This window comes from Nerophis ophidion, linkage group LG19 (genome assembly GCF_033978795.1).
Source record: "Nerophis ophidion isolate RoL-2023_Sa linkage group LG19, RoL_Noph_v1.0, whole genome shotgun sequence".
Classification (NCBI taxonomy): Eukaryota; Metazoa; Chordata; class Actinopteri; order Syngnathiformes; family Syngnathidae; genus Nerophis; species Nerophis ophidion.
In genome coordinates this window covers 47,256,058-47,275,427 of record NC_084629.1, presented here as the reverse complement: position 1 = coordinate 47,275,427, position 19,370 = coordinate 47,256,058, and the positions used below count along the sequence as shown (strand labels likewise).

General features: G+C 39.1%; 1 protein-coding gene across 7 annotated transcripts in view; it reads right to left on the bottom strand.

Moving 5' to 3' along the window:
• The window catches only part of LOC133538488 (disintegrin and metalloproteinase domain-containing protein 23), a 125,524-nt gene that overhangs the window by 21,236 nt on the left and 84,918 nt on the right, over positions 1-19,370 (bottom strand). For all 7 annotated transcript variants that reach the window (XM_061880154.1, XM_061880156.1, XM_061880151.1 and 4 more), the window contains 8 exons: positions 19,212-19,283; positions 15,263-15,349; positions 15,072-15,152; positions 7,262-7,312; positions 5,650-5,713; positions 3,001-3,106; positions 1,555-1,674; positions 1,313-1,481 (listed from right to left, as the gene is read on the bottom strand). In XM_061880154.1, the coding sequence (XP_061736138.1) occupies positions 1,313-1,481; positions 1,555-1,674; positions 3,001-3,106; positions 5,650-5,713; positions 7,262-7,312; positions 15,072-15,152; positions 15,263-15,349; positions 19,212-19,283 (750 nt within the window). The remainder of the gene's footprint in view (positions 1-1,312; positions 1,482-1,554; positions 1,675-3,000; positions 3,107-5,649; positions 5,714-7,261; positions 7,313-15,071; positions 15,153-15,262; positions 15,350-19,211; positions 19,284-19,370) is intronic.

Here is a 19,370-nt window from a genome sequence, read left to right as displayed (position 1 = left end):
ACACTTTCTGCTCTCATTTTCTCGCACATTTGACCCTCTGATGTTCTGTATACCTACACTCTGTCCTCCTCCTGTCTAGGCCTGCTGTGCGTGTGGTACACAGAACATCAATTTGCACACTTCTATTAGACATCTTATAAGTAATAGAAATGTGTAGGAGGGTGTATGGTCATTAAATATGTATTCTGATATATGTTCTTCACCGAAAATGAGTCAAAGTCAGTGAGTGTCAGTTTGAAAAATTAATTAATTGTATCATTTTTCTTTAAATAAAAAATTAAAACGGGTCCTACAGACCCGAACACTGACTAGTAAGATGAAAGCAATTTCATCTGTCTTGTTATGACGTGTTTCAGTTTGCTTGGATTTTTGTTTTGTGAGAAAGGAAACCAAAAGACAGAGTGTTTTATAGCTCGGTTATTAAGAGAGCAACACTGAAGGTGGATGACACCATCAACAAGTAGATTTGATGACAGTGTGATACTAAAAAATAAGGCCAAAGTTGGAATAAATCACCAAACATAATGTGGCGTATAAAAATGAAGGTGCAAGGGGGATATGAGTGCAGGTCAACGTCGTCATGCTGTGTTGTTGCCTCTGCACTGGTACCTCAGGTTTTTTTGTTCCGTAATCTATTCCTTAGAGTCTTACAAAGATAGAATCGTACACACTTTTTTTCCCAATAATAATGTAAATACAATTATTATTGTCCAGACACTCCAAAGATATTAACACAAAAAACACTTTATAAGGATAATTATAGTTTTACATGCAGAAAACAATGTGAAATACATATAAATGATGAATGAAATGAATGAAAGTTAATGATTACTGGCAAAAAAAAAAATGTTTATCAGTTTGAACATCAAATATGTTGTCTTTGTAGCATATTCAACTGAATATGGGTTGAAAAGGATTTGCAAATCATTGTATTCTGTTTATATTTACATTTAACACAATTTCCCAACTCATATGGAAACGGGGTTTGTCCTTGTGCAATGACAATAAAGTCCTATCTGACCTACCGTCTCTGCATCCTGGCGTCCAGACCACAACATTAACTCTGTTTTGCCTTAATTTGCAATATTTTATTACTTTACCGTGCATTAATCCTACTAAATTACTCTGAGTAGGGGAGAACAGACTGACCTGAGAAAAGCACATAAAACAGCAGCACAAATTAGGACACTAATAATCTGATGGGATATATGAGTGTGTGCTATGCTATGCAAATGCTAGTATGGGCCAACATGTTTTTATTTAAAGAATTAGTATTACTGTACTATGGATGGTGTTCCAAATTTTTACTCACCCCATGGGCAGAGCACACTTGTCCATTTGGTCCAATGGTGCAAGTGCTAATGTTGAGTGACTGGATAGAGAGACACTTGTGGTCAAGGCACATCATGGACGGCCCACAAGGAGTCCCATCATCCACGTAGCCTAAATCGGTCTCATCATCCAAAAGAACGTGTCCACCACTGGGAGGAAAAGAGAGTAGCCAGGTGGAAATAGCATAAACTGCATGAAGACATATAACAGTTCCAAATGTACCTGCAGTGTATCAGCCTGCCTTGATGGTTAAAAGAGTTGGGGGTGATATCGCCTTTCATTGTTCCAATCCGTGGGATGCGGCCGATGTTGGTACACAAAAGATAACCACAGAAAACATCACTGCAACAGACAAGCAGAAAGAGCCCTGTTATTGTTACAATGCAAGGTCATATTCCCCCACTCATTAAAACATAGATATATCATTTTAATACCAATCACAAATAAGGACAGACCTACGACATTAAGTATCTAATGATATCCAAACCATTCTGCTTTTACAAAGGTACTCATGTTTATTTATGACACTGTGAGAGAGGTAGTATTACTTTAACAGTATTACAAACCCTGTTTCCATATGAGTTGGGAAATTGTGTTAGATGTAAATATAAACAGAATACAATGATTTGCAAATCCTTTTCAACCCATATTCAGTTGAATATGCTACAAAGACAACATATTTGATGTTGATGTTTGGAACAACATATGCTGCCATCTTAGCGCCGTCTTTTCAATGGACGCCCCTGCTTATTTCAGCAAGACAATGCCAAGCCACATTCAGCACGTGTTACAAAAGCGTGGCTTCGTAAAAAAAGAGTGCGGGTACTTTCCTGGCCCGCCTGCAGTCCAGACCTGTCTCCCATGGAAAATGTGTGGCGCATTATGAAGCGTAAAATATGACAGCGGAGACCCCGGACTGTTGAAGGACTGAAGCTCTACATAAAACAAGAATGGGAAAGAATTCCACTTTCAAAGATTCAACAATTAGTTTCCTCAGTTCCCAAACGTTTATTGAGTGTTGTTAAAAGAAAAGGTGATGTAACACAGTGGTGAACATGCCCTTTCCCAACTACTTTGGCACGTGTTGCAGCCATGAAATTCTAATTATTATTTGCAAAAAAAATTAGTTTTATTAGTTTGAACATCAAATATGTTGTCTTTGTAGCATATTCAACTGAATATGGCTTGAAAAGGATTTGCATATCATTGTATTCTGTTTATATTTACATCTAACACAATTTCCCAACTCATATGGAAACAGGGTTTGTAAGTACACACCTAAAAAGTGGCAGGTAAAGTGTTGGTGCCAAAAATTGATACTTCTTTATTATTTTTACTTCAGATTTGGAAAGACCACTGTCTCTAGAGTAAAGAAAACACAAACTCTGCGAAGAGGTCAGCAGGAAAAGCTGTCACGGAACCTCTGATCATTCTAAAACTGCAGAATGCTGTAGGCAACTGTCAAATAAATCCCATTTGGATACATATTCAATATGTGCTGACACACTCAACTTAGCAAGAAAGTAGCAATTTTTCCACTCCTCCCTGTATAGAAAAAAAGTCTTAACTTGCAGTCTGGATGTTTCCTTTCTGAGTTGGCAAGTACCGAGATTCAAATTTGTGGAAACTGGGCTGCTTTAGGAAAATGACTTCTCTATTGGAACTCACTGTTTGCTGCACTGGATCCAGTTGTCGCCGTCCCTTCCACAGTTGCCCTTCTCCGTGCCCTCTGTGTTTAGCTTCTCGTAGCAGAACTTCTCTGAGCCCCCAGCCTCTGACAAGACAAAACAAATAGATGAGGGAAAGTAAGAGAGAGGAGTGGGCGAGGGGAACCATACTGCTGCTCCTTTTGGACCACTCCCATTGTCTAGTGCAGGCCTGGGCAATTATTTTGACTCGGGGGCCACATTTAAAGAAAACAATCTGTCTGGGGGCCGGTATATCTATTTTAGGAACACTAATACAAAACTTCACAATAATGTCTGATTGAATGCTAAAAACGTCATGACAGACCGCCTTAAAAAACGTAATGGAATTTTAAAGTCCTACTGAAATGAGATGTTCTTATTTAAACGGGGATAGCAGGTCCATTCTATGTGTCATACTTCATCATTTCGCCATATTGCCATATTTTTGCTGAAATGATTTAGTAGAGAACATCAGCACCAAACGTTTGCAACTTTTGGTGGCTAATAAAAAAGCCTTGCCTGTACCGGAAGTATCAGACGATGTGCGCGTGACGTCACGGGTTGTGGAGCTCCTCACATCTGAACATTGTTTACAATCATGGCCACCAGCAGCGAGAGCGATTCGGACCGAGAAAGCAACAATTTCCCCATTAATTTGAGCAAGAATGCAAGATTCGTGGATGAGGAAAGTGAGAGTGAAGGAGTAGAGAAAAAAAACCCCAAAACAAACAGCAGAGCTATTAAGATGTTATTAGACAAATTTACTAGGTTAATTCTGGAAAATCCCTCATCTACTTATTGTGTTACTAATGTTTTAGTGAGATTATATGGTCGTACCTGTACAACCTGAAAGTCGGAGGGGTGTGGCCAAGGGTGTGGTGACCGCCAGTGTCTCTGAGGAAAGCCACGTTTTTTTCCCCCTCCTCCACGGTGGAAGCATCCAACGGTCGGGGGCGGAGGCAAGAGAGTCCGCAGCTGCCTCTTTGACAGGCGCAGGAGGAACGACGCAAGCCCTCCGCTCATGTCTACGGCAAGAGCCGACTTATTACCACCATTTTCTGCCGGTTGACACGTGGTAAGGAACCATGTTCGCTTGACCGCTCTGTTCCATAGTAAAGCTTCACCGTCATCTTTCGGGAATGTAAACAATGAAACACCGGCTTTGTTTGTGTTGCTAAAGGCGGCCGCAATACACCGCTTCCCACCTACAGCTTTCTTCTTTGACGTCTCCATTTTTCATTGAACAAATTGCAAAAGATTCAGCAACACAGATGTACAGAATACTGTGGAATTATGCGATGAAAAGAGACGACTTATAGCTGTGAACAAAGCTGGAACAAAATGTCCGCTACAATCTGTGACGTCACGCGCACGCCTCATCATACCGCGACATTTTAGCATGATACTTCCACGCGAAATTTAAAATTGCAATTTATTAAACTAAAGCGGCCGTATTGGCATGTGTTGCAATGTTAATATTTCATCATTGATATATAAACTATCAGACTGCGTGGTCGCTAGTAGTGGCTTTCAGTAGGACTTTAACTTGTGCTATGAAGGATAAAACACTGAATATTGACAAAATATGAACGTCACACCTCCTTTCGATCGACATATTTTACAATCGAGTGGAACGCAACAAAAATGCAACAAACAGTGAAATATGAACGCGAAAGGTACAAAATAAACCCACCTACAATCTGATATATCACTAAGCTTTAGAACTTTGTTGTGAAAATCTCCTTCCACGTCTGTGGAAACGCTTCCCACCCACACTGCTTGGTGCCTCGTCTGAGCTGCTGTGACGTAAATGACCATAGTAATTAATTAGATGACCATAGTAACTAATTAGATGACCATAGTAACTAATTAGATGACCATAGTAACTAATTAGATGACCATAGTAACTAATTAGATGACCATAGTAACTAATTAGATGACCATAGTAATTAATTAGATGACCATAGTAACTAATTAGATGACCATAGTAACTAATTAGATGACCATAGTAACTAATTAGATGACCATAGTAACTAATTAGATGACCATAGTAATTAATTAGATGACCATAGTAACTAATTAGATGACCATAGTAACTAATTAGATGACCATAGTAACTAATTAGATGACCATAGTAACTAATTAGATGACCATAGTAACTAATTAGATGACCATAGTAATTAATTAGATGACCATAGTAACTAATTAGATGACCATAGTAACTAATTAGATGACCATAGTAACTAATTAGATGACCCTAGTAACTAATTAGATGACCATAGTAACTAATTAGATGACCATAGTAACTAATTAGATGACCATAGTAACTAATTAGATGACCATAGTAACTAATTAGATGACCCTAGTAACTAATTAGATGACCATAGTAACTGGTATATCATGCAAAAGTGCCATGTTCCAACCATAGAAATACTTTGTATAGTTCAAGACTTACGGTCATTAGAAAACATGAGTGCACATCATAATCGGAGCTACACTTTCCATCCTAAAAGATCTAAAAAAAAAAGTATTGGAAAATATCCGGCGGGCCAGACTGAAAAGATTAACGGGCCGCATGTGGCCCCCGGGCCTTAATTTGCCCAGGTCTGGTCTAGTGCATTCCTCTTACTTGGTCCCCAGATGTATCGGCACTGGTTCTCTCTGGTCTTGCACTCCCCGGTGTAACAGCGACCCTTCAGGCGTGAGGGAGAGATAATTAAAGACACACATTAGCATGCTGATAATACTGCAGTATTTAGCTTTTTTTTTCTAAGCATTGCAACTGTTTTCCTCTGTTTGTGAGAGGAACTCACCTTGCATTTATGCACAAGTTAAAGTTAGTTAAAGTTTTGATTTCGAACACCACCATAATATCCATGAATGAATGAATTGATTAACGTGGACCCCAACTTAAACAAGTTGAAAAACTTATTCGGGTGTTACCATTTAGTGGTCAATTGTAGGGAATATGTACTGTACTGTGCAATCTACTAATAAAAGTTTCAATCAATCAATCAAATACACCACGCCCCGCTGGTTTTATTGATTATTGACTATTTTATTGATTATGGGACAAGCAGTAGAAATTGGATGGATGGTACTTTTTCGTCACTTATTGTTTGAGTGTGGTACACTAATGTGTATATTTTAGGCCATTGGTTCTTTGGTATATTTTTGCAAAAATATATACATCTATCTGTGATGAGATACTGACTTGTCCAGGATGTACCCCGCCTTCCGCCCAGTTGTAGCTGAGATAGGCACCCACGCCCCCAAAGTTAAAAAGCAGTAGAAAATGGATGGATATATATACTGTTTTTGGTTCTTTGTTGTTGCTATTTTTGTATTACAACATTTTATTATTTGATCATGTTGTACTGCATTGTAATCTTTTGTTTTGTGATTGTGTGATGTTTTTTGCCTGGACCCCAGGAAGAATAGACTCCACTGCAGTGTAGGCTAATGGGGATCCTTAATAAACTAAACCAAATTAAACCAAACTAAACCCCGAAAATGAAAAGCAGTAGCAAAATGGATGGATGGAAAAAAATATCCATCCAAATACAAACCCTGTTTCCATATGAGTTGGGAAATTGTGTTAGATGTAAATATAAACAGAATACAATGATTTGCAAATCCTTATCAAGCCATATTCAGTTGAATATGCTACAAAGACAACATATTTGATGTTCAAACTCATAAATATGTTTTGTTTTGCAAATAATCATTAACTTTGGAATTTGATGCCAGCAACACGTGACAAAAAAATTGGGAAAGGTGGCAATAAATACTGATAAAGTTGAGGAATGCTCATCAAACACTTATTTGGAACATCCCACAGGTGTGCAGGCTAATTGGGAACAGGCGGGTGCCATGATTGGCTATAAAAACAGCTTCTCAGTCTTTCACAAGAAAGGATGGGGCGAGGTACACCCCTTTGTCCACAACTGTGTGAGCAAATAGTCAAACAGTTTAAGAACAACCTTTCTCAAAGTGACATTGCAAGAAATTGAGGGATTTCAACATCTATGGTAATAACTGGCACGGCCATCCCGCCCCTATTGCAACCATTTTATGTGATTAATCACAAGAGCAAACTTTCTTTTTGATAGCCCCAATATATGTTTAGTAGTGTGATGTTACTACTTTGCTTTTAAACATTAACTGCATTATTCTAGAACTATAACATGTGGAAAGATTACAGTCCTTGAACAAATGAGACCTTACCGTACCGTGCTTACCTGGTTTACCTGGCAGAGATAACCATCTTGTTTATGCAGATTGGGAGGACACTGTAAAGATGGAAAAGAGAAGAAGGTAAAAAGACAACGACAGTTAATTCAGTCAATGTTTTTGTGAATATTTGAAAACGAGATTATGTTAGCAAAAATGAGACAGTACAAAACATTACACCTTGGCTAAGGATATTCAACCTGATTGTTTTAGGGGCTATATTTCCAGAAAGCTAAGGACTTTTATCTTTACTATCAGTCTTATTTTGTATATTCCGGCGAACCAGCATCCTCTACAGTGAACATTGGATTTTTGCTCTATTTATTTTAGTAGAGTTACGGAGCGCTCACCTGTTTTTAAGGACCTTCTGAAAAAAGGAAGTCCACTAAAGACGCCGAGATCATTATCCATGCGTTTGTTACGTCTCGTCTCGATTACTGTAACGTATTATTTTGGGGTCTCCCCATGTCTAGCATTAAAAGATTACAGTTGGTACAAAATGCGGCTGCTAGACTTTTGACAAGAACAAGAAAGTTTGATCACATTACGCCTGTACTGTATATACCTTTATATACATATATACATACGTATATACCTATACTGTATATACCTTTATATACATATATACATACATATATACCTATACTGTATATACCTTTATATACATATATACATACATATATACCTATACTGTATATACCTTTATATACATATATACATACATATATACCTATACTGTATATACCTTTATATACATATATACATACATATATACCTATACTGTATATACCTTTATATACATATATACATACATATATACCTATACTGGCTCACCTGCACTGGCTTCCTGTGCACTTAAGATGTGACTTTAAGGTTTTACTACTTACGTATAAAATACTACACGGTCTAGCTCCATCCTATCTTGCCGATTGTATTGTACCATATGTCCCGGCAAGAAATCTGCCTTCAAAAGACTCCGGCTTATTAGTGATTCCTAGAGCCCCAAAAAAGTCTGCGGGCTATAGAGCGTTTTCAGTTAGGGCTCCAGTACTCTGGAATGCCCTCCCGGTAACAGTTCGAGATGCCACCTCAGTAGAAGCATTTAAGTCTCACCTTAAAACTCATTTGTATACTCTAGCCTTTAAATAGACTCCCTTTTTAGACCAGTTGATCTGCCGCTTCTTTTCTTTTTTCTCCTATGTCCCCCCCTGGGGTCCGGTCCGATGACCATGGATGAAGTACTGGCTGTCCAGAGTCGAGACCCAGGATGGACCGCTCGTCGGGACCCAGGATGGACCGCTCGCCTGTGTATCGGTTGGGGACATCTCTACGCTGCTGATCCGCTTCCGCTTGGGATGGTTTCCTGTGGACGGGACTCTCGCTGCTGTCTTGGATCCGCTTTGAACTGAACTCTCGCGACTGTGTTGGATCCACTATGGATTGAACTTTCACAGTATCATGTTAGACCCGCTCCACATCCATTGCTTTCGGTCCCCTAAAGGGGGGCGGGGGGGGGTTGCCCACATCTGAGGTCCTCTCCAAGGTTTCTCATAGTCAGCATTGTCACTGGCGTCCCAATGGATGTGAATTCTCCCTGCCCACTGGGTGTGAGTTTTCCTTGCCCTTTTGTGGGTTCTTCTGAGGATGTTGTAGTCGTAATGATTTGTGCAGTCCTTTGAGACATTTGTGATTTGGGGCTATATAAATAAACATTGATTGATTGATTGATTGATTGAAAAAATCCTCTTTATGACAACATTCTAGTGTTATCAGGAATCTGCTGCAAAAACACAAGTTTCTAACAAGTTTTTGTTTAACTGAACTCACAGGGCACCAGTTAAATAGCCCAATAATAAAAATAGAGAAGACCGAAAATGGAACCTTGAGGATCACTAGTAGTATATCTAAAGAAATGTAATAAATGACTACTGAATGCACCTGAAATAAACAAGTTCCAAAAACATCTTAGTTTCATAAATTACATTTAAATAATAATTGTAACTGAAGACTTAAGGGGTGCCTTGAAGAAGGCCTCAGTTATGTACAGTAAATGACAAATTATATGTTTGCTGGTAAGTTGTCAATGCAATTATCTGCCAATGTGTTTACAATGGCCCCAAAAGGGAAGAAGCGGTAGAAAATGGATGAATGGATGGATGTTTACAATGGACCAGGTTTGTCTATACAACAGTGGCGCTCTAGTATTGTTTGGCAATAGCTGCAAAAAAGTTTTTCCTTAAGTTTTGATCCAAACTCGGGCCAGCAGTTGAACAGCCAGCCCTGCCCTCCAGGCTGTGAGCAGCACAGGAAAGACCCCAGGCTGTTAGTTGTCTACTTCAGTGTTTTTCAACCTTTTTTGAGCCAAGGCACATTTATTGCCTTGAAAAAATCCTGAGGCACACCGCCAGCAGAAATCATTAAAAAACAAAAACTCACTAGACAATAAAAAGTTGTCACAATTGTTGGATATGACTTTAAAGCATAACCAAGCATGCATGACTAAAGCTCTTGTCTCAAAGTAGGTGTACTGTCACCACCTGTCACATCACGCCGTGACTTATTTTGAATTTTTTGCTGTTTTCCTGTGTGTAGTTTTTTAGTTCTTGTCTTGCACTCCTATTTCGGTATTGTTTCGGTATTTTCCTGTCACAGTTTTATGTCTTCGTTTGAGCGATATTTCCCGCATCTACTTTGTTTTATTAATCAAGACTATTTCAGTTGTTTTTATCCATGGTGGGGACATTGTTGATTGTCATGTCATGTTCGGATGTACATTGTGAACGCCGTTTTTGCTCCACAGTAAGTCTTTGCTGTCGTCCAGCATTCTGTTTTTGTTTACTTTGTAGCCCGTTCAGTTTTAGTGTCGTTCTGCATAGCCATCCCTTAGCTTCAATGCCTTTTCTTAGGGGCACTCACCTTTTGTTTATTTTTGGTTTAAGCATTAGACACCTTTCTACCTATTTCTATACAATATAATGCCCTAATACCCTACTGTGCAATACTACCCTTCGAGTGTAATACGTCCGTCACTGATTGTTATTTATTACTTCGGTACTCCTGTCTTGCTCTGTATATTGTACAGTATTTGTATTTTGTACTTCTATAGTGTTTTGTATATTGTACAGAATTGCTTGTTATTTTTATTGGATAGTAGTCTGTTTATTTCGATTGTTAGTTTTTCCTTTATTACCTCTTATGTCATTTATTTCACCCCATATTTGTTCCCACTACCGCACCTTAAGTTGGAGTCTTTAATCTCGTTGTATGCAAATATAATGACAATAAAGTTCATTCTATTCTATTCTATTCTACCTGCACCCTGCCTCCCGCTGTTTCCGACATCTACAAAGCAATTAGCTACCAGCCGCCACCTACTGATATGGAAGAGTATTACACGGTTACTCTGCCTAGCTCTAGACACTACAGACTCTCAACAACAACACATTAGGGCTGCGCGATATATCGATACACTCGATATATCGCGGGTTTGTTTCTGTGCGATATAGAAAATGACTATCATGATTTTTGAGTATACGTTCTCACGCAGTTGCTTTCAGCTGCGGGCATGCATTTCTTCCGCTTTCTTGCGTCTCCTTCACACAGACACTTAAAACAAGCGCACATTCTTACATACGTCACACGTGCAACGTCACACGTCCTCCCCGAGGAGAGAGGTAGCGGCATGGGTAACATTAGCTGTGATGCTAACGGTGTGTTGCGAGTGGTAATACGAGAGAGAGAAGGTGCGAATCTGGTAACAAATGGAGGAAGAATTAATTCCCAAGAAAAACAGCACAGGGTCCATCGTCTGGCGGTGGTTTGGCTTCAAGCGGGAACATGTTGGAACATTCATACGGCAGAAGCGTTGCTACCAAAAGTAGCATCATTTGAAAAGTCAACTGCTAGAGAATGAAGAGTGCTTGAAACTTCATGTCAACATCTCCGTTCGGTGCCACACCCACAAAATGCCGAAGCAACAATTTCCACATCAACACCGTAGGACAGGGGTAGGGCTCTTTAGATGACTGCATCTGGCTCTCTGATAAATCTGAGCTAACTCTGCTTAACACGATAAGTAATGAATAATTCCACTTCTTGTGATCAAAGTGTTAAAAATAACATTCATAATATAAAGCATGCTCATGCATTTGAATCCATCCATCTTTTTTTCTACTGCATTTATTCAAGAAGTTGCATTTAGAGTAAGAAGTGATTTATTTATTATTGGTTAGTTTAGGGTTCGCCCTACTGGGGGTTCTTCAGACCACCAAGTACCGACATGAGAGCCTTTTGTTTATTTTTTTATTTTTCAATAAGTCTCTCAGTTGCTTTCCGGCAATTGTCTTTTTATCTTTTGTTCTCGCTCGCACTCTGGCTCCAGCCCCAACCCCGTCTCTTCACCTGGCTGCTGCTTATAAACAGAGCGATGGGTGATTAGGTAACAAGGCCCAGGTGTGCTATCTACGCAACTGTCGCCGATTTCGAGGCCTGTCCTGGCAACATCCCGCTTCGCTGCAGGCCCTCAGGCCACGCCCCCTCCACAGTTAGCTTCAGAATAACAATGTTATTACAAAGAAATAGAGACCTATTATACTCTAGAAATGTTGGTCTTACTTAAAAATGCACGCGTTTAGTTGTGTTCAGTGTTGAAAAAAATATTATATGGCTCTTACGGAAATGTATTTTAAAATTTTTGGATTCTTGGCTCTCTCAGCCTAAAAGGTTCCCGACCCCTGCCGTAGGACATATACTACTTGATATGCGGCTCATTTTTATGTGACACTTATTGAAATATCTTGTGTGACATCATGCACAAAAGTGCACAAATAGCTTGTTTTAAAATGTCTCTGACAATCTTGCACTTTCTGTTTTGGAAATAACATGAATGTTTGTGCCACTGCTTAATAACTGTTTAATAAATACACTTTTGGTAAAATTGACTTAGTTGAGATTTCCCTCTCTGCATGAAAGTTTAAAAGTAGCATATATTAATGCAGTATGAAGAAGAATGTTTTAATGTAGATACATAGAATCATCAAACTGCTGTGATTATATGCATCAAGTGTTCATTCAAGGCTAAGGCAAAATATGGAGATATATATGGTTATTGCGGAAATGGCCTAAAAATATCGCGATATTAAATAAAGGCCATATCGCCCAGCCCTACAACACATCATTTGCAGAATATAATTACTGGTTTGCAAAAAATATATTTTTTAACGCAAATAGGTGAAATTAGATAATCTCCCACGGCACAGTGGTTGAAAAACGCTGGTGTACTTAAACAACTTTACAGTCCTCCTCACCTTCAAATCACTCCATAACCTTGCACCAATAACAAAACGCATTAAAAAGAAAATGTCAGGTTATCAATGGAGAGGTCGTCAATCTGAAGGTTGCAAGCTAGACTCCTCAGTGTCAAAGTATCCTTGAGTAAAATAAATCGCCATGTGCTCCTAATGCTGTGGCATCAGAGTTTGCATGAGCTGTTAACTTTCCTTCCATTACAACACGGTCCATTAACCATTGAGCGAATGAGGTGACATTGCAATGCTCTCCGAGTGGAAGAAGTTAGAAAATGCAGTCAATTGATCAGAGCAACCAGATTGGATGCTACATTTCTAGCAAGGCCATTACATCATCACTGTATAAAAGTTTTATAACTATCTAACCAATATGTCACTTGGAATGACTTTAGGTTACAAACCCTGTTTCCATATGAGTTGGGAAATTGTGTTAAGATGTAAATATAAACAGAATACAATGATTTGCAAATCCTTTTCAAGCCATATTCAGTTGAATATGCTACAAAGACAACATATTTGATGTTCAAACTCAAACTTTTTTTTTTTTGCAAATAATTAACTTTGAATTTCATGGCTGCAACACGTGCCAAAGTAGTTGGGAAAGGGCATGTTCACCACTGTGTTTCATCACCTTTTCTTTTAACAACACTCAATAAACGTTTGGGAACTGAGGAAACTAATTGTTGAAGTTTTGAAAGAGGAATTCTTTCCCATTCTTGTTTTATGTAGAGCTTAAGTTTTTCAACAGTCCGGGGTCTTGTTGTCGTATTTTACGCTTCATAATCCCTGCGCGCGCTCTGAGGTCCGAGAGCCAGCTCCAGCTTGTGGTGCCAAAGACCAGACTTAAGACCAGGGGAGACAGTTCCTTCTCTGTGGTCGGCCCTAAGCTCCTGAACACTCTGCCCCTCCATGTTCAAACTGCTTCCACAGTGGAGTGTTTTAAGTCTCGTCTTAAGACCCACTTTTATTCTTTGGCTTTTAACACTACGTGAGTTGTGTGGTCCTCTGTTGTCCTCTGTGTTTTTTATACACTTTTATTTTTATTTTACTGTTTTAATTGATTTTACCCTTTAAAATAGTTTTTAATCATATTTGTTTTTATATTGTTTTTATTGGTTTTATTTTTATTCATTTTTTGTTTTGTTCAGTCATTGGTGGAGCATAATATTGTTTTTAACATGGCTGTGCAGCACTTTGGAAACGTTATTGTTGTTTAAATGTGCTATATAAATAAAGTGGATTGGATTGGATTGGATAATGCGCCACACATTTTTGATGGGAGACAGGTCTGGACTGCAGGCGGGCCAGGAAAGTACCCGCACTCTTTTACTACGAAGCCACGCTGTTGTAACACGTGGCTTGGCATTGTCTTGCTGAAATAAGCAGGGGCGTCAATTAGAACGTTGCTTGGATGACAACATATGTTGTTCCAAAACCTGTATGGACCATTCAGCATTAATGGTGCCTTCACAGATGTGTAAGTTACCCATGCCTTGGGCACTAATACACCCCCATACCATCACACATGCTGGCTTTTCAACTTTGCACCTATAAAAATCCGGATGGTTATTTTCCTCTTTGTTCCGGAGGACACCACATCCACAGTTTCCAAATATAATTCGAAATGTGGACTCGTCAGACCACAGAACACTTTTCCACTTTGCATCAGTCCATCTTAGCAAAGCAGGCGGCGTTCCTGGGTGTTGCTGATAAATGCTTTTCGCTTTGCATTGTAGAATTTTAACTTGCACTTACAGATGTAGCGACCAACTGTAGTTACTGACTGTGTTTTTTTGAGAGTTCCTGAGCCCATGTGGTGATATCCTTTACACGCGGATGTCGTTTTTTGAGGCAGTACTGCCCGAGGGATCAAAGGTCCGTAATATCATCGCTTACGTGCATTGATTTCTCCAGATTCTCTGAACCGTTTGATGATTTTACGGACCGTAGATAATAAAATCCCTAAATTCCCTGCAATAGCTCGTTGAGAAATGTTCTAAAACTGTTAGACAGTTTGCTTACAAATTGGTGACCCTCACCCCATCCTTTTTTGTGAATTACTTAGCATTTCATGGAAGCTGCTTTTATACCCAATCATGGCACCCACCTGTTCCCAATTAGCCTGCCTACCTATGGGATGTTCCAAATAAGTGTTTGATGAGCATTCCTCAACTTTATCAGTATATTTTGCCACCTTTCCCAACATTTTTGTCACTTGTTGCTGGCATCAAATTCTAAAGTTAATGATTATTTGCAAAAGAAACAAAGTTTATGAGTTTGAACATCAAATATGTTGTCTTTGTAGCATATTCAACTGAATATGGCTTGAAAATAATTTGCAAATCATTGTATTCTGTTTATATTTACATCTAACACAATTTCCCAACTCATATGGAAACGGGGTTTGTACAAGAATCATGAATTTGAAGAAGCAAAAACAAGTATTTTCCATGCACAGTAGTGTGAAGTGTGCAGTCACACTAACAGACTGAACAATGTAACACAAGAAGACCTGTCCAGAGTCCCCAGAGCAGGTCTCGGAGATATCGCAGTCATTCACAGCGTAGCGGCAGCTGTAACCCCGTGGGAAGAACTGGCAAGAAAACAAGCGAAAAAAATAATCTCTATTAAACCTTGAAAAGAAAAAACCTGAATGTGGCTATTTTCTGTTAGTGTGTATTGTGCAGTCAATCAAGCAGTTACCAGGCAGGTGTTGTTGCAGCAGGGGCCATCACTGCAGTGCGCCCCACTGGCCAGGGAACATTTTTTGCAGCATCCCTTGTAACATTCCTGGAAATAGAAAAGACCTGCAGTCATCTGAACCTAAGTTGTGCAAAATTCCCCAGTTAGGACATTCATTTTATTTGAAAACATCAAATGTGAATTGAATTGGCTCCAATACACAAGATGTTAGATTTAAATTATTATTGCTATTACTGTATATACAGTTTAATACTTACTGAAATAATTCTATAATGAATGTAGCAAAATGGGTTCTAGACCAAAACATACTTCATATTCTCTCCTGTTAATTCACTAATGGTTTTGCGAAAAAGGTAAATTATAACAATACATAATTTTGGTTATAAATAGAGATGTCCGATAATGGCTTTTTTGCCGATATTCCGATATTGTCCAACTCTTAGTTACCAATTCCGATATCAACCGATACCAATACCGATACCAATAATATGGAATGAACACATTACTATGCCTAATTTTGGGGGTAGGAGGTAGCAGGGGGGTGTGTATATTGTAGCGTCCCGGTAGAGTTAGTGCTGCAAGGAGTTCTGGGTATTTGTTCTGTTGTGTTTATTTTGTGTTACAGTGCGGATGTTCTCCCGAAATGTGTTTGTTATTCTTGTGGGTTCACAGTGTGGCGCATATTTGTAACAGTGTTAGAGTTGTTTATACGGCCACCCTCAGTGTGACCTGTATGTGTCATGTCTGGTGTCATGTTTTGTTTAAGTTATGTCCTGTTTGGTTTTTGGATTTTTTTTTAGTTCCTGCTTTTTCACTCCCTTGTCTTGTTTTCATGGTTACCCATTAGTTTCACCTGTCACGTCACGCACCTGATTTGTTTTGACTCACGCACCTGTTCAATCACCACAGTATTATTTAAGCCGCAGTTGCCAAGTAGTCAGCCTGGCGACATCACCCTCTACCACCCTCTACGCACCCTTGCTCTATGCCGATGATCCAAGCCCATATCTCGTTCAAAGTAAGTTTTTTGTTATTCATGCCATAGTGCTAGTTTTTTGTTTTCATTGTCAAGTTTTTATTCCTCCTCTGTGAGCGCTTTTCGTTTGTTCCTTTTTTTGAATAAAATTAAAATGTCATTACCTTCACGTCGTGTCCGGTCCAATCGCTTTGCACCACGGTAAAACAAACCGCACCCAAGTCCACGTCATGACAGATGTCGCCAGCTACAAACAAGTTTTCATCGGCATAGAGCAACGGTGAGTAGAGGGTGGTAGAGGGTGATCAAGGGTGATGTCGCCAGGCTGACTACCTGGCGACTGTGGCTTAAATAATACTGTGGTGATTGAACAGGTGCGTGAGTCAAAACAAATCAAGTGCGAGACATGACAGGTAAAACTAATGGGTCACCATGGAAACAAGACAAGGGAGTGAAAAATCAAGAACTAAAAAGAGTCCAAAAACCAAACAGGACATAATTTAAACAAAACATGATCCCAGACCTGACAGTATGGCTGCTGACCAAGCATGCTTTGCATTCACTTGTGTGTGTGAAAAGCCGTAGATATTATGTGATTGGACCGGCACACAATGGCAGTGCCTTTAAGGCAGTGTTTCTCAAGCTTTTTTCAGTGATGTACCCCCAGTTAACATTTTTTTAATTCAAGTACCCCCTAATCACAGCAAAGCATTTTTGGTTGAAAAAAAGATAAAGAAGTAAAATACATCACTATGTCATTAGTTTCTGATTCATTAAATTATATAACAGTGCAAAATATTGCTCTTTTGTTGTGGTCTTTCTTGAACTATTTGGAAAAAAAGATATAAAAACAACTAAAAACTTGTTGAAACATAAACAAGTGATTCAATTATAAATAAAGATTTCTCCACATAGAAGTAATCATCAACTTAAAGTGCCCTCTTTGGGGATTGTAATAGAGATCCATCTGGATTCATCAACTTACTTCTAAACATTTCTTCACAAAAAAGATATCTTTAACATCAATATTTATGGAACATGTCCACAAAAAATGTATCTGTCAACACTGAATATTGCATTGTTGCATTTCTTTTCACACTTTATGAACTTACATTCATAATTTGTTGAAGTATTATTCAATAAATATATTTATAAAGGATTTTTGAATTTTTGCTATTTTTAGAATATTTAAAAAAAAAATCTCACGTACCCCTTGGCATACCTTCAAGTACCCCCATTTGAGAACCACTGCTTTAAGGTTTATTGGCGCTCTGTATTTCTCCCTATGTCCGTGTACACAGCAGCGTTTTAAAAAGTCATAAATTTTACTTTTTGAAACAGATACCGATAATTTTTAAACCGATGCCGATAATTTCCAATATTACATTTCAAAGCATTTATCGGCCGATAATATAGACAGTCCGATATTATCAGACATCCCTACTTATAAAGAACATTTTAACCTTTTATTTATCGAATTCAATGACTTGTTGAATCATCCAAAATTGTGCAAAATGCTAACTATAACCTGCTACCAAAGAATGTACAACAATTTTTAATGGAAGATAACTCTAACCCTAGGGAACAATTACATGTAAAACATTTGTATGCACGTGCAACTCTTAAAACTTTTAGTGTATCAGTATGTGGAACTAAATTAAGCAAAGAAATGAAACAAAGTGTTTGCGTTCCTATTTTTGTTCAGTGTACAGTGGGGCAGAAAGTATTTAGTCAGCCAGCGATTGTGCAAGTTCTCCCACTTCAAATGATGACAGAGGTCTGTCATTTTCATCATAGGTACACTTCAACTGTGAGAGACAGAATGTGGAAAAAAAAAATCATAGGAATTTTAAAGAATTTATTTGTAAATGATGGTGGAAAATAAGTATTTGGTCAACCATTCAAAGCTCTCACTGATGGAAGGAGGTTTTGGCTCCAAATCTCACGATACATGGCCCCATTCATTCTTTCCTTAACACGGATCAATCGTCCCGTCCCCTTAGCAGAAAAACAGCCCCAAAGCATGATGCTTCACAGTAGGTATGGTGTTCTTGGGATGCAACTCAGAATTCTTCCTCCAAACACGACGAGTTGAGTTTATACCAAAAAGTTCTATTTTGGTTTCATCTGACCACAGGACATTCTCCCATGTGCTCTCTGGCAAATTTCAGACGGGCCTGGACATGCACTGGCTTAAGCAGGGGGACACGTCTGGCACTGCAGGATTTGATTCCCTGTCGACGTAGTGTGTTGCTCATGGTAACCTTTGTTACTTTGGTCCCAGCTCTCTGCAGGTTATTCACCAGGTCCCCCCGTGTGGATCTGGGATTTTGGCTCACCGTTCTCATGATCATTTTGACCCCACGGGATGAGATCTTGCGTGAAGCCCCAGATCGAGGGAGATTATCAGTGGTCTTGTACGTCTTCCATTTTCTAATAATTGCTCTCACAGTTGATTTTCCCACACCAAGCTGCTTGCCTATTTTGGATTCACTCTTCCCAGTCTGGTGCAGGTCTATAATTCTTTTCCTGGTGTCCTTCGACAGCTCTTTGGTCTTGGCCATAGTAGAGTTTGGAGTCTGACTGTTTGAGGCTGTGGACAGGTGTCTTTTATACAGATAACGAGTTCAAACAAGTGCCATTAATACAGGTAACGAGTGGAGGACAGAAGAGCTTCTTAAAGAAGAAGTTACAGGTCTGTGAGAGCCAGAGATCTTCCTAGTTTGAAGTGACCAAATACTTATTTTCAACCATAATTTACAAATAAATTCTTTAAAATTCCTACAATGTGAATTCCTGGATTTTTTGTTGACATTCTGTCTCTCACAGTTGAAGTGTACCTATGATGAAAATGACAGACCTCTGTCATCATTTGAAGTGGGAGAACTTGCACAATCGCTGGCCGACTAAATACTTTTTTGCCCCCCCTGTATATTTGACATGTTCAATCCACATGTGACATCTTAAACCCACCGCTCTGGCACCGCAGTCACACTCCTCTCCTACTTCCACAAATCCATTCCCACACTCGGTGGCCTCGAAGAGCTGCCAGAATAAATCAAGTGGGTAAGAGAGGGTTAGCTTGCTAGACGTCAGCGACCTACAGTGACCTTGATATGTTCACAGAGGAGT